We start from the raw sequence: 16,540 nt of genomic DNA on the forward strand, positions 1-16,540 counted from the left end.
CTCTACATTTAACCTTAAAAAACTATTTACTTTGCCTTGTTTGGTTTCATTCTTTTCACCACAACCTCACGTGTTTGAATTTACAGTTATGTTTTCATTTTGACATACTGTATTAACACAATTAATCTAAAATCAGACAAAAAAAAACATAAAATCCGAGTGGAAAAAGTTATATTTTTTACTGTAACAACCACAAACATGTTTAATGAATCATATTTCATAACTTAAATGCAAATATAAATTGTCAATTTTAAAATCATACGCACAAGTTTTGCAAACAACAAAGTTATTTGCAGCCATTTACCTTTTACCCCCTTTTTTAATAACCATTTCAAACTATTTACAGAACAATCAGCTGTTCTGCATTTAATAAGATGCCACACAAATTATTTGTGCCACTCCAAAAAAATAATTTCTGTCCACTATAAAGGAGAACATCACAGCCTGATACCTGCAGGTCTGACAGCAGCAGGTGTATCACTCCTTTTTCTACCTGGAGACAGCAGTCGCCTCATTGTTCTGACACACAACACAAAACTATCCACAACACTACACACTAACTACACAAGACAACACATTAACTACACACCCCAAACACGCTAAACGTCACAAATCTCTCACATCTCAAAACTCGCTCTCTCTCTTTTTCTGCTCTCTCTCTCTCTCTCTCTCTCTCTCTCTCTCTCTCTCTCTCTCTCTCTCTCTCTCTCTCTTTCTCTCTGAGACCGTACCAGTCCAGATGATGTACCAGAGGAAGAAGTTTCCCTACAACTACATTCCTGACCATGATTTGCAGATCCTGGAGCTGCCCTATGTGGGTGAGGAGCTCAGCATGTTCATTCTGCTGCCTAAGGAGTCCTCAGACGGCTCAGACCCTCTGCTGAAGGTACACAGCCTAGAAACAAGTTCCTGTAAAGAAAAGACACAAAAACTCTTCTGCTTCACTTTAGTTCACTTTATTAAATTTGATCACTTAAGAATTTAACAGACAGCTCCTGATTTCGTGTATAAAATGAATTTAAATATGAGCAAAAGAAATATGACAAAATGTATTAACTATATTCCAGTTGGAGAAGGAGCTAACACAGGAGAGGCTGAATGAATGGACCGACAGGAAAAACATGGAAGTTGATTCAGTTGATTGACACACACTTCAGAGCAGATCACCCCTTCCTCTTCTTCATCAGACACAATGAGACCAAGTCCATCCTGTTCTTTGGCAGATTCTCATCTCCTCAGTAGACAGAAGCAGCAGAGGAAGATGATGTTGCAATTCAAATAAATAAACCACTGAAATAAAGTAAATGGAGTTTTGTGTTGTGATGTTTTGCTAATTATAAAACTATTTTTCATTTTAAAAAAATCATATTTTTTTCTATTTTTAATAAAATAGATGGTACTTCTATAGAAGCACAAGTTCTAGCAGACACTACCATAGGTACTAATGATGGTGCATTAGTCTCTATGGTACTCTCAGCTCGCTCTGGAAAGGCCCCAGCAATGCTGAAAGGTAAAGTATATACAAGTGCTAGAGCAACATGTTTTTCAGGGAAGGCCTTGTATGTTACAGTACACTAAACCGCATACTGCAGCTATTACAACAGAAATGTAAAATGATCTACTAGAATCCAAGATCAGACAAAAATCTAGTAGATGCTCTGATCACTGGCAACTTTTTTGAGACACAGACTGCTGTTAAAAGAAGAGACAATGCTACACAGTGGCAAACACGACTCTGTGCCAACTTTTTTGAGACATGTTATGTTCAAAAGAGCTTTTTATTTTTGCCTAGTCCGGAGGCTCCTGTACCGCTTCCCAGAGGGCAGGAGGGTGAAGAGTCTGTGTGCTGGGTGACTAGGGTCTCTGATGATTTTCCCAGCCCGTTTCGGACACCTCTTCCTGTCTTGTATGGCAGGAAGTGGTGCTCCGCCGATGCACTGGGCATGCAACAACTTGGTAAGAAAAATCCTTCTTCCCCGGATGACATGTACATATGTCGGAAATAATGACTCAGATTATAGAGAACACTCTGATTCGTCAACTTACAGTCTGGGATTTTATTTCCCATCAGAGTTGAGCATTCTCACTTCAGATTTTCCCATGAGATTTAGTAATGCTGTTCTCTGGAAAATGAGCCATAACCAGTAAGACTGGACCGCCCTTGTTCCTTCCACCAACCTTATTTATACAGAGAGAAGGACTACAGTCAGTCTCCTGTCTCACCACAGTTCTGTGCTTTTGTAAATCAGGTAGTCCACTGGATTTTTCCTTGTTTTATGTGTGAGTGAAGTTTTACTTTTCTTTGTCTTGTCATTTTGCTTAGATTTTTTTCGCACACAGCGAGTCAAGTGTGGTTGAGTCATAGACACCAGCTAATGTGATAACAGCTCAGGCTGTTAAAATAAATGCAAAGCTGACTGGTGTACAGATAACTCTGATAGGAATCCTTTGATTTTCTTTATTCTCCAGCAGTGCTGGTGTTACTTCCGGAAAGGTTTTTTCTCATTGCTTTAAGTCTCTTGTTATGTTTTCAGTATGTAATGCTGTAGCAGGTTAAACGGTTGTTTGCAGGAAAACACCATCAGCCATGTCCGCCGTCAGCAGCTCAAACACAGCCTTTGCCTTGGAGCTGTTCCGCACTCTGAGCCAGACAAACCCTGCTGGGAACATCTTTGTCTCTCCTCTGAGCATCATCTCAGCCCTGGCCATGGTCTACCTGGGAGCTAAAGGAAACACTGCAGCTCAGATGGCTCAGGTCAGCTCACTGTCACTTGTTACCTGCACCACGCCATCAGTTGATCAGCTAGCATGATTGTGCAATTTTAAGCCCTCGTTGCCTTTTAAAAGCAGTCAGTTTGACCTGTTTCCACAAAACGTCTTGTCAGATGTGGCTGACTGTGTTTTCCATATAGAAGAAATCATTTATTGTTATTTTTGTATTTAAAAAGAAGAAAATCTGAACTTTTTTGCTAGAAGAGTGCTGTTTATAGACAAACTGCAAAACTTCCGCAAAATCTTGTCCTCAGTAGGTTTATGAATAAACAGAATTCAACTTTTGGGGTTTTGTTAAACACCTTTAAAAAGCTTAATTTTCTATGTGGCCAAAACACTGAACCCGAAGATGTTCCCAGTGGGACGTCAGCAATTTCTGTCTAACATATGAGGATGGAATGTGTTATATAAATAGCATTAAAATCAATAAAACCCACAAACAGTATAGTTACTGAGAGCATGATGCTCAGTGGGATTGACAGTATGTTAATTAAACATGATGCTGAAAGAATAAAGTTGTCCACTTTCTGCCTTTGGACCATAAATTGTTACATTAGGGTCGCTCAGGCTCAGTATCACATCCGTTCAGTCTTTGTCTTCAATGCCACACAGGCCCTCTCATTCAGCTCAGGTGAAGGCGTCCATGCAGACTTCCAGAAACTGAACGCTGACATCAACTCACCATCTGCATCCTACATCCTGAAACTAGCCAACCGTCTTTATGGAGAAAACACTGCCCACTTCCTCCCAGTGAGTGTCCACATTAATGATTCTCTTCATAAAGTTCTTCATTACAAAGACTGGATTAATAAACAGATGTCTGCTCTCTGCAGGACTTCCTTGAAGCCACACAGAAGTACTACCAGGCAGACCTGAGGGCTGTGGACTTCATCGGAGCTCCAGAGGCGTGCAGAGCAGAGATCAACAGCTGGGTCGAGCAGCAGACAGAAAGTGAGAATGTGCATCTTCCACAGCCTGAACAGCAGGGAATCATTTTAGCATCCTCTGTGGATTATAATGAAATATTGTTGTGTTTCTGTATTTCCTGTCAGATAAGATAAAAGACCTTCTGAAGCCAGGAACAGTCGACAAAGATACCAGACTGGTTCTGGTCAATGCTGTCTACTTCAAGGGCAACTGGAGGAACCCATTTGATGAGGCAAACACCGAAGATGTGCCCTTTAAAGTCAAACAGGTAGAAATTTAATTGAAGGTTACAGAAATACAGAAAATTATGTAAAATGTTTAAGGTAAGCACCATCAGAAGCTTTATAATAACATGATCTGATCGCCTGGATTTCCTGTGTGTCAGAATGAGATCGTAACAGTCCAGATGATGCACCAGAAGGAGCAGCTTCCCTACAACTACATTGCTGACCATGATTTGCAGATCCTGGAGCTGCCCTATGTGGGTGAGGAGCTCAGCATGTTCATTCTGCTGCCTAAGGAGTCCTCAGACGGCTCAGACCCTCTGCTGAAGGTACACAGCCTAGAAACAAGTTCCTGTAAAGAAAAGACACAAAAACCCTTCTGCTTCACTTTAGTTTACTTTATTAAATTTGATCATTTAACAGACCACTTCTGATTTCATGTATAAAATGAATTTAAATATGAGCAAAAGAAATATGACAAAATGTATTAACTATATTCCAGTTGGAGAAGGAGCTAACACAGGAGAGGCTGAATGAATGGACCGACAGGAAAAACATGGAAGTTGATTCAGAAGTTCTTGTTCAGCTGCCAAAGTTCAAGCTGGAGGAAGACTACGAGTTGAATGAACCTCTGGCTAAACTGGGTATGAAGGACGTGTTCTGTGCAGAAAGAGCTGACCTGTCTGGCATGAACGGTGAAGGGGGGCTCTTTCTGTCTACGGTGGCCCACAAGGCCTTTGTGGAGGTTAATGAGGAGGGCACGGAGGCTGCTGCAGCCACAGATGCTGTGATCATGCTGCAATGTTATATACCGGACATACTCTTCGGAGCAGATCACCCCTTCCTCTTCTTCATCAGGCACAATGAGACCAAGTCCATCCTGTTCTTTGGCAGATTCTCATCCCCTCAGTAGACAGAAGCAGCAGAGGAAGATGATGTTGCAATTCAAATTAAAATAAATCTATGAAATAAAGTAAATGGAGTTTTGTGTTTTGATGTTTTGCTAATTATAAAACCGTATTTTTCACTGGAAATTTTTATTACTTAATCAGACACACACGTGTCTTTTCTATATAAAAACTGTGCTTTTACAAAAAAGATGGTACTTGTATAAAAGCACAAGTTCAGGCAGATTAGGAAAACATAGATACTGTGTCCTGCAGACTGATGAGGAAAATCCAACTTATTATCAAGAGTCTGCATCTCTGATGGTATGATGGTGCATTAGTATCTATGGTACTCTCAGCTTGCTCTGGAAAGGCCCCAGCAATGCTGAAAGGTATATACAGGGTTAGAGCAACATGTTTTTCAGGGAAGGCCTTGTATGTTACAGTATACTAAACTGCATACTGCAGCTATTACAACAGCAATGGAAAAAGAGCAGCTAGAATCCAAGATCAGACAAAAATCTATAAGCTGCTCTCATCACATGTTTAAAGACTGTTGTTAAAATAAGAGACAATGCTACACAGTGGCAAACACGACTCTGTGACAACTTTTTTTAAACATGTCATGATGTTCAAAAACAGCTTTTTTTTGCTTAAAATTATCATTTTTTCTCAGTTTACACATCATATATGACACATGATTTTCTCTGTTTTACTTCTCTAGTCACATTTAACCTCTTGTTAACAAGTGTTTTATTCTGTGAGCCTCAGGTGCCTGGATTCTTTTCTGTAGTCTGTCCATTCACCATCCTGACCTCCAGCGACCCTAGAGGCTTCTCGCAGGTTCTCTTTTATCTCCCCTTGCCTATGTTGACCTTCCAGCTGTATGCTTTCTGTCTCTGTTCAGCTGGTTTTCTCTTCTTTACATGACTACCACTTTCCCATGCTGGCAGTCTTAATACTGTCATTACTGTAGTCCAGTCATTTTCTTGCCTGCCTGCTTCAAACCAGTGAGCCTCCGTGTTGCATGGTTTAAATCTGTGCTCTCCGTTGTTTTCCCTTTCAGAGTCTCTTTCCTGAAACCAAACTCCTCCCCATCTCCACCTTAGACACCTCAGTGAGCGCTTTAGTCAAACCCCAGTCTTCATCTTCACCACCACAATCTTCAAGACTCTGGGGGATACTGGGTAGAATGAACATGCTGAGCTCTTCACCCACATAGGGCAGCTCCAGCAGCTGCATACCTTGGTCATGGATTGCAGTTGAAGGCCGGCTTCTCATTCTACATAATGAGAAGCCGGCTTCTGGACTGGACAGGTGGCTAATGATGTCATTTATATCTGTGGTGTGTGCTACAGTCCTGCAGGCCTGAGCATCATTTAAGAAATGTTGATACTGAACAGCAGAAGCAGTTCAGTTAATCAGATATCAGTAAAGTCTGTGAAGCTCAGTTGTTAAACAGAGATATGGAGAAATGGTGTTGAACGCTGGTGTTTAATACAGACCCTTTCCAAAAAATTAGAATATAATTGAAAAATGTATTTTCATAATTCCATTCAAAACGTTAAAACTTTCATAGATTATACATTCAAGGCCCACAACTTAAATCACTTCAAGTACTTCGGTGTTTATTTGTACATAATTTGGGCTTCCAGCTCATAAAAACAGGAATTCAAAAACTTAGAATACTGTGAAGACATCAGCCCAAATTTTACAGGGCATGAATTTTTTAAACTGAGTGTCACACACAACTCGTCTACTAAACACCTGCAAAGAGTTTCCTAGGTGTCATGTAATTGCTTCACTTTGGTTCAATTGTCTCAGTTAGGTTCAATATGGGAAAGATTGCAGACTTGAAAACTGGCCAGAAGAGCATCATTGATACCCTCCATAGGATGGGTAAGCCACAAAAGTTCATAACTGAGGAGGCTGGCTGTTCACAGAGTGCTGTGTCCAAGCATATCAATGAAAAGTCTAGCGGAAGGGCAAAATGTGGCAGGAGAAGATGCACTAGCAGAAGAGTTGACTGTGGCCTTCAGTGGATTATCCAACTGAGAAGAGTTTGTGGTGGCGCGAAGGCGGAAAACCATTAAAGGTGACTAAATGGTGTTGACAACGGCAGCTGGGGAGAGAGTTACACCCCAGGAGAGATTACTATAGCCAGTGCTAACGCTGCACCAGTTACAAGAGGCTCCCAGGCTCATTATTAGCAAGCAGAGGTGAGGCAGGTCAATTTCACAAATCAAAGTTTATTAGACAAAACTACTAAAAGCATAGAGCTGTAAAACCAGAGAACGTCTTTGGTAGCAGAGCTAGCACAGTGCTACCCTAGTTAAATTAGCAGCTCTGTAAAATAATTAAACAAAATGGTGGAGACCAGCCAATTGGCGAGGCAACCTACAGGGAGGCGTGCCCAAGGGTGCTACCAACTACTCATCGTTTAAGCAGCAAGGACTACGCAACAAGAAACGAGGACACAGAGATCTAATCAGGGCAAGGTGTCAAAAGGAAAGTTCTGATGCTGGCACAGGAACAACTTCACACATGATTACAGATATAATGTCATCAGCTATGTGCCACAGGCCTTCAAGCTGGTAATAGTTAATCAAAAATTTAAAAAAAAAAAACATCAATTGACCCAGCTGTCTTAGTTCATTATAGGCTAATCTCCAACCTTCCTTTTATCTCAAAAAGTCTAGAAAGAGAATATTTCGAGGATGGATAGCTAATCTGCAGAGAAATGGTATCTTTTAAGAATTTCAGTCAGGGTTCAGAGCTCATCACAGTATAGAAACAGCTTTAGTGAACGTTACATGTTTTTTATGGCCTCTGACAGTGGACTCATCTCCGTGCTTGTCCTGTTACACCTCAGTGCAGCATTTGGTACTGTTGATTTTATTGCAGTGATTAGAGCATGTTGTAGGTATTACAGGTACTGCGCTGCACTGGTTTGAATCATATCTATTTAATAGACTCCAGTTTGTTTATGTAAAGAGATTTCTCTTCACACAGTAAGGTAAATTGTGGAGTTCTACAGGGTTCCATGCTAGGACCAATTCTGTTTACATTATACATGCATCACTTAGACAGTATCATTAGAAGGCATAGCATACATTTTCAGTGCTATGCCAATGACACCCAACTTTATTTATCCATGAAGCAAAATACAAACACACATTAGTTAAACTGCAGGAATGTCTTAAAGATATAAAGACCTGGATGACCTCAATTTTTCTGCTTCTGAATTCAGATAAAATTGAGGTCTAAAAACCTTAGAAATGCAGTATTTAGCCAGATGCTTACTCTGGATGGCATTACCCTGGTCTCCAGTAACTAAGTACTTTCCTTTAATGTACATATTAAACAAATCTGTAGGACTTCTTTCTTACATTTGTGCAATCTCCTTCTCCTCACATATAAGGTCTTGAATAATCATACCCCATGTTATCTTATAGCACCATATCACCCTATTAGAACTCTTTGTTCTCACACTGCGAGCATATTTGTAATTCCTAGATTATTTAAAAGTAGAATAGGAGTAAGACCCTTTCCAACCCCTCTTCTTTGGATCCAGCTTCCAGTTTGGATTCAGGAGACAGATCTTGGTTTGATTTTTATTTGTGATTAATAGAATCTTTACTTTTTTTTTAAATTGATTGAATAATTACTTTGAAACCTGTAGCCATCCATCCATCTTCTTCGGCTTATCCGGGGCCGGGTCGCGGGGGCAGCAGCCTAAGCAGAGAAGCCCAGACCTCCCTCTCCACAGCCACCTCCTCTAGCTTGTCTGGGGGAACACTCAAGGTGTTCCCAGGCCAGCTGAGAGAGAAAATCTCTCCGGGGTGTGCTGGATCTGCCCTGGGGCCCCCTCCCAGTGGGACGTACCCAGAACACCTCACCCAGGAGGCATCCTTGTCACATGACCGAAGAACCTCAACTGCTACAGTGACCTCACCCCACAGTACAGTTAGAGCACCGCTTTCCCTTCCTGAGTCACCTGACGGTTTTCAAGAATCTCTTCGAGGAGGTCAGAAAGTCTTTTTCCATGGCCTCTCTGAACTCCTCCCACACGAGTTTTTGCTTCATCCACTGCCCAAGCCACATTTGGCTTGGCCTGTTGGTACCTATTAGCTGCCTCCAAAGTCCCACAGGCTAACCAAACCAGATAGGACTCCTTCTTCAGCCTCCCTTCACCTCTGGTGTCCATCATTTGGTTCGGGGTTACCACCACGCCAGGCACCAACCACCTCGTGGCCACAGCTCAGTGCAACTGCTTCGGCAATAGAGGTGCTGAACATGGTCCATTCTTACTCAATGTCCCCAGTCTCCCTCGGAATACTGCTGAAGCTCTGCCGGAGGTGTGCATTGAAGATCTCGCGGAGTGGGGCCTCCACTAGGCATTCCCAGCGCACCTTCACAATATTTTTAGGCGCGCCAGGTCCGTCCAGCATCCTCCCTCATCACTTGATCCCACTCACCACCAGGTTGTGATCAGTTGACAGCTCAGCCCCTCTCTTTTCCAGAGTGTCCAGAACATATGGCCTCAGGTCTGGTGGTACGATTACAAAATCGATCATCAACCTGCGGCCTAGAGCGTCCTGGTGCCACGTGCACTTATGGACACTCTTATGTTCGAACATGGTGTTCATTATGGCCAAACTGTGGTTTGCACAGAAGTCGATTAACAAAACACCACTCGGGTTCAGATCAGGGAGGCCGTTCCTCCCAATCACGCCCCTCCAGGTCTCACTGTTGTTACCCACGTGAGCACTGAAGTCTCCCAGTAGGACAACAAAGGCTAAGTTCACACTGCAGGTCTTAATGCTCAATTCCGATTTTTTTGATCAAATCCAATTTTTTGGATCAAATCCGATTTTTTTGTTTTTTTGGTCTGCTTGTTCACACTACAAATAAAGTGTGACAGCAAACGCGCTCTAGTGTGAACCCTCAAAGCAGCCCACATGCGAAAAAGAAGACGTCACACACAACGCGCTCTGTTTAGACCCAGACCAAACAGTATTGTTTCACTGATGGCCCTTAATATGAAGACTTGTTTCGGACTTTACGTTTCCCAATTTTGCTTTAAGTTATAAAGTTATTTTGTTATTTACATATGGCCTAATAATTATCCTTATTGCTGTTTTAGAGAGGAGCGGTGCTTCAAAGGATAGTTGCAGATTTCTGTCAGAATCTGCAGATTATACAGTACAAATAAAATGTTCATGTTTCTTCAACATTGTCTTCCCAACAGTTTCACTGGATGGTCAGGAAGCGTTCACGATGTCTTTTCGGGCGCTTCCTCGGCGCTGATAATTGGCTTCTGTCTTGTGTCAGTGACGTAAGAGACGGATTTAATGCGACATGACCATTCAAACAGCAGTCGCTTTCTAAAACATCGGATATGTATCGGATTTAGTACCACATACGAAAGTGACCCAGGTCGGATTTGAAAATATCGGATTTGTGCTGTTCACACTGTCATACCATGATCGGATATGGGTCATATAGGGTCAAAAAAGTCAGATTTGATGCGCTTTCGCCTGCAGTGTGAATGTAGCCAAAGTCTCCAGGCGGAGCACCCTCCAGCACCCCCACCCTAGGACTCTAAAAAGGATGGGTACTCTGAGCTGTCACTCGGCACATAAGCTCAGATGACTGTCAGGACTCGTTCCCCGACCCGAAGGCATAGGGAACAAACCCTCTCATCCACCGGGAAGAACCCCAATGTACAGGCAGCAAGCCGAGGGGATATTAAAATACCCACTAGTGATGTGTTGGTCGCGACCGAAAGGGATCTTAGAGCCGGATCTTTGAAGTGAACGACGCGATCCGGCTCCTTATTGGGAGCCGTGTTTAGTTTTTTGGGGGGGGGTTTTTCCCTTTCTCTCACCCTCTTCTCGCACTTTTTTTCCGCTTCACGCCACACGTGAGCCTTGTGCTTGCGCTGAACAGAGGTGGGAGTGGCGGTAGTTACACTTGCAGTAGCACAGAAACAGAGCGGGAGGGAAAGAGAGAAAGGAAGCCATGGATAACAACAAGAGACAACTACGTCACATTAGAAAGGTATAGTAATCATCCACAACTATTTTCAGTTGCAGATGATAAAGGATTCAGAAAATGTATTCATGCAGTGAATCCTATGTATACAATTCCAAGCAGGAAAACACTCCCCAAAAAAACCATCCCAGGCCTATATGACAGAGAATGTACATCTTCTTTTTGTTTTGCATATTTTAATTTATATTTTATTCTGTTGTGGGTTGCAGTGTTTTATGTTGTTTCACTTTAAATTTGTTTAAAAGGAAAAAGCTGAAAATGTAAATAGTTGGTTTTTCAGCCAGGAAGTACCAACGACCAGATTTGGTGTGTGGTAGTAACAGGTAAGTGAAGATTTTCTAAAGTATGTGTGTGTATAAATACACAAACAATACACATATGCTTTCAATTGTGTAATTTAAGTGATCTAGGTAGCTCTGTTTTGGAAGTTCAGTTAACGCTAGCAATGTGTTTTGGAGTTTGTACGTGCTTTGTGTCCGTTAATGATATTCTCATAAGGGTCTCCAGGGTGATTCTTTTATAGTTAGATGCAGATTCTCATTGTTGGGTTAATTTTTGAGAGAGAGAAGACAAATATGCTGAAATTGCTTTATCTGAAATTTACTAAGCAGTTAAAGGTTCAAGTTTAAAAAAAATACAAAAAACAAAAACGGCTGTGTAGAGTAGTCAGACTCGAACGTCAAGGAAGGTGGTAGGGAAGCAGACTAGGCAGACATTTCAGATTTCCAAGGTGAGCAATTTATTTACAGTGAACTTAATTTAAGGTATAACTTAACAAAACTTCCGCCCAAATCAATTCAATTAACAAAACTCAACATAACATTGGATCTGGTGACACAGCTCACCTCTCCTCCCTCTCGCATCTTCTTCTTCTTCGTGTTTAACGGCGGTTGGCAACCAACGTAAAGGAGCATTACCGCCTCCTACTGTTCCGGAGTATGGGTCAGACAGTGAGCTTACAATCTGTATCCAAATCAAACAAAAAAAACCAAACAAAAAACCCTTACACTCTTTCATAAACACCTATAGCCTTCAAAAACCCCACCAATTCCCTCACCTGTGCCCTACTACCCTCCAACACACTCTTCAGATTAAATTCCCCAATTCCCCGCTCCCTCAATCTATTCTGCAGAACTTTCCTCTCCACATCATAACCCGTGCACCGCAGTATTATTACCACCACCACCACCACCACCACCACCACCACCACCACCACCACCACCACCTCCTCCTCCTCCTCCTCCTCCTCCTCCTCCTCCTCCTCCTCCTCCTCCTCCTCCTCCTCCTCCTCCTCCTCCTCCTCCTCCTCCTCCTCCTCCTCCTCCTCCTCCTCCTCCTCCTCCTCCACCACCACCACCACCACCACCACCACCACCACCACCACCACCACCACCACCACCACCACCACCACAAAGCCCCATCTCATGTTCTCCTATCATCTGTAGTGTTTTTCCCTCTCGCATTTGGTAGAGACTGGCTTTAAATAGGGCCATCAATTTCCCTCCAATTACCCAGCCAGTACCACTCACACAACTGAGGGATCTAAAACTCTACACAGATTATCTAAAAACACAAAACCTCTACACACTTCTAATACGCACATTTACACAACTAAATGGCAATATTAACGAAAGGAAAACATTCAACAAATCCCTTTAAACCTTAACACAAACAAAAGGAAGCATCTCTATGGAAAAAGAAACCCCTCCACTTGGTTTGACCTCCTGATGTCATGTTTGACATCAGGATTTTAAAATGAGGAAATGCCTGGCGGGCGTTTCCCCACACCTGACTCTCATGAAGACTGAAAAGACAAACAAAGTAAGTATGAACAAATGACTTAATCTGTAACATAATAAAATATAAAGAAACATAACTTAGTATTTGTCTTAATTTGCAGAATGTTTGATTTGCCGGCAACAGAACGCTTACACAAACAAACCCGGGATAGTGAGTGAAGCAATGTTACTTGACAAATAGCAAATCATAGCAAATACATAGAAACAGAATAATGTGTACAATGTGCAAAAAAAAAGGTAAACACATATGGGACAAATGGAGAGCATTGCAACCGCTCCTCCACTTTGTCACAGGCTGCCATGTCTCTCTGCCTCCCTAGGAGACCCAAACGAACAAAAGGCCCCCACACCCAGGCAGTACATGCTTCTCATTATGTGTGATACTAAGGATACTAAGCTGATTGGTCAAAAGTTGGAGGAAAGCCACAGATCTTAGTATTTGGCTGAGATCCAGCACTTGAGCTCACGTTTCTTCTTCTGCAGCTTTCCGGGCATCTCCTTATTTGAAGATGACTCATCCTGCTGGCAACACTCTTGTTACCATGGCAACCACATCTTGCCTTCCGGTCAGACCTGCAGAGTTAAAGAAGGGGTTTACAGTGTATACCAGCAGCACCTGATTTATAGCCTTGGCCACATTTCACAGAGAACAATGCTTCTCTCCGTTTATGTCTGTTAGTATCAGAGTAACAGTCCACCTGCAAAACTTCTCTACAATACACCATGTCCAGCAAATTCTAAAACACAAATATGTGATGCTAATTATGAGACATTAGCCTTACAGATAAAAATAAATCCCATCATCATGGAAAACTAAACTGAAATCCCCAGACATTCCCACGGAACATGACACTCTAAAACTTTCCTTTTTTGATAAAGCATGTAGTTAGTGTTACTCTCTCTACACCTCCCTGCGTTTATTTATTATTAGTCTCTGTCTCTCTTCCACAGTGTGTCTTTGTCCCGTCTTCATCCACTCACCCGCAACTGGTTACAGCAAATGGCTGCCCCTCTCTGTGCCTGGATCTGCTAAAGCAGGGTTGGGCAACTCCAGGCCTCAAGGGCCGGTGTCCTGCAGATTTTAGATGTGTCCTTGATCCACCACAGTTGATTTAAATGGCTAAATTACCTTATCAATATGTCTTGATGTTCTCCAGAGGCCTGGTAATGATTAAACTAATCACTTGATTCAGGTGTATTGACCCAGGGTCATATCTGTACGCAGGACACCGGCCCTTGAGGCCTGGAGTTGCTCACCCCAGTGCTAGAGGTTTCTTCCTGTTACTAGGAAGTTTTTCCTTCCTACTGTCACCTAAACACTTGCTCATAGGCGGTCATATGATTGTTGCCATTTTCTCTATTTGTCTGCATTCTTGTAGGATCTTTACCTTACAATATAAAGCACCTTGGGGCAACTCTTGTTGTGATTTGGCGCTATATAAATAAAATTGAATTGAATAACAGAGATCAGAAAATTCTATGACAGTTAGCTGAAAGCACAGAGAAGATGCAGCGATATAGTTGATTGACAGCAAAGGGCAATGTCACCACACAACTTTAAAACAGGCACTGTACATCCACAGGAATTTTTTTTATTTATTTATTTTGTGTGTGTGAAAGCAGCTACTTCCAACAGAGCAAAAGCCTGCAACACAGAAACAGTACAAAGTTCCCCATATATGAATACAACAGACTGTACTACTTGCAAAGCAGTAAACAATGAATTTGATGAAAAGGTAATGATGTTATGTAAAGTTGCAGCAATATCAGGAGAGGGATTTTGGTACAAAGAGCAGGGCATCACAACAAAATGTACATTATGACTTTGATCTTATGATCAATTTCAGTGGGCACTCCACTAAATAGTTGATTCCTCATGGGAGACACAAATATGTAAAAAAAAAAAATATATTTTTTTTGGGGGGGGGGGGGGGGGCTGTTTTACAGTTATTAGATTATTCAATTTTTAATATATAACATGTTCATCTCTTAACACTAGAAGTCCCAGGCTTTTCTAACCCTCTGTCAGCCAAGTGGAAGCTAACTTGGCTAGTCTGTTAGCATCAATTCATATGTAAATTGGGTCGTTACCTGAGAATTGTGGAGGGGAGTGGGGGTCTGTGAATGATTGCGGATTTCTAACTGCAAACTGCCTCTTTGTTTTGTGTGTGGGGAGGGGGAACTGCTAAAAGCTGTGAACTTCATTTTGTGTTCGTCTTGATGCATTCTCAATCATCCAGGAAAATAAATCTCCAAAAGATTTATTGATAAAAACAGTACAAAAAAAAAACAAAAAATATTTCTACAAAAACAACCATTTGTACACATATTTACAGATAATAATAAAAAGTGAGTGAGTACATTTCAATCACTCACAATCCTGGCACTGCTATGGTATCTGTAGTCTGCATTTACCACATGTGTATCTGTAGCAGTGAACACATCGCACAGTGGCATGATTGTTCTTGCATTTGTGTTTGACCTCACACGTGGCTCTTTTTCCAGGGCTAGGTGTGGAGGGTTGTGTCCGAAGCAACTGTTCTTTTCTTGCCTTCTTCCCAGCCATATGAGAGTTAGCCAACTCTCTTGCAAACTCCACCAGGAAGTCCACCCGTCTTTCCTGCGTCCCGGTGCATGCTTGATACAGCACATGTGCATTCAGTGCTGCCATGTCAAACACTCGGTGCTGTTTCCTGCAGTATATTGCAAGTAAACCTGACAGGTTTGGGATCAAGTTTTGGGTGGCCTGCGACCTAAAATCCAAGTACATTTGCAATGTCCTCCTATATCTTGGCAAGGACCCCAATCGTCCCAGTGGGGAGAGACTGTCTGAAAATGTAGTGATGAGGCTGATGGAACCATTCCTAGACAAGGGCAGAAATGTTACCACGGACAATTTCTTCACATCACTTTCACTTGCGCAAAAACTTCTTAGACGGAAAACTACCATCCTCGGCACAGTCAACAAGATTCGCCGGGAAATTCCTCAATCCGCTAGGTACACAAATCGCAATGAATTCACCACTCAGGTAGGCTGCAGGTCTTTTGTGGTTCTATGTTTATGTGTTTCATTGTGTGTAAAAGTGCTATGGAAATAACAATTTATCTTATTTCTTAGGTATTTTCAACCACTGCTGCCACGCTGACGGCATATGCGGCCAAACGGAAGAAGACAGTCTATATTCTTAGCAGCATGCACAGCGTGGTTCAGACTGATAACACCACCAAAAGGAAGCCAAACACTGTCACCCTTTACAACACCACAAAGTGTGGCGTGGATGTGATGGACCAGATGGTGCGGGAGTACACGGTCCGCAGAGGAACACGGCACTGGCCAGTTGCTGTGTTCTATAACATGATTGACATGGGAGCACTGAATGCACATGTGCTGTATCAAGCATGCACCGGGACGCAGGAAAGACGGGTGGACTTCCTGGTGGAGTTTGCAAGAGAGTTGGCTAACTCTCATATGGCTGGGAAGAAGGCAAGAAAAGAACAGTTGCCTCAGACACAACCCTCCACACCTAGCCCTGGAAAAAGAGCCACGTGTGAGGTCAAACACAAATGCAAGAACAATCATGCCACTGTGCGATGTGTTCACTGCTACAGATACACATGTGGTAAATGCAGACTACAGATACCATAGCAGTGCCAGGATTGTGAGTGATTGCTGAAAATGTTGAAATGTACTCACTCACTTTTTATTGTTATTTGTAAATATGTGTACAAATGGTTGTTTTTTATTTTTTTGTACTGTTTTATCAATAAATCTCAGCAACAAAGGAAATACACCCATGTGTGTTGATTTCTCCCTAAGGCAAACTGAAACACAAGTTTCCTTGTGGCTCAGGAAACTAACCACTCCAAGTGGTTC

The 16,540-nt window shown here is 42.2% G+C and overlaps 1 protein-coding gene across 1 annotated transcript; it reads left to right on the plus strand.

The window, feature by feature from the left end:
• Positions 1-2,574: 2,574 nt before the first annotated feature.
• On the plus strand, positions 2,575-4,836 carry LOC134615772 (leukocyte elastase inhibitor-like). Its single transcript, XM_063460410.1, has 6 exons — positions 2,575-2,755; positions 3,385-3,522; positions 3,606-3,723; positions 3,825-3,967; positions 4,085-4,252; positions 4,426-4,836. Exons 1-6 carry the CDS (start codon positions 2,588-2,590, stop codon positions 4,834-4,836), a joined length of 1,146 nt encoding a protein of 381 aa, XP_063316480.1. The 5' UTR covers positions 2,575-2,587.
• Positions 4,837-16,540: the final 11,704 nt, after the last annotated feature.

This window comes from Pelmatolapia mariae, linkage group LG17 (genome assembly GCF_036321145.2).
Source record: "Pelmatolapia mariae isolate MD_Pm_ZW linkage group LG17, Pm_UMD_F_2, whole genome shotgun sequence".
NCBI classification, from domain to species: Eukaryota; Metazoa; Chordata; class Actinopteri; order Cichliformes; family Cichlidae; genus Pelmatolapia; species Pelmatolapia mariae.

Bases quoted from the DNA above. Each gene is read 5' to 3' on its own strand.
- LOC134615772 (XM_063460410.1), top strand. From the start codon at position 2,588: ATGTCCGCCGTCAGCAGCTCAAACACAGCCTTTGCCTTGGAGCTGTTC. The intron at 2,756-3,384 runs GTCAGCTCACTG...AATGCCACACAG, and splicing joins CTGCAGCTCAGATGGCTCAG to GCCCTCTCATTCAGCTCAGG. The intron at 3,523-3,605 runs GTGAGTGTCCAC...TGCTCTCTGCAG, and splicing joins ACACTGCCCACTTCCTCCCA to GACTTCCTTGAAGCCACACA.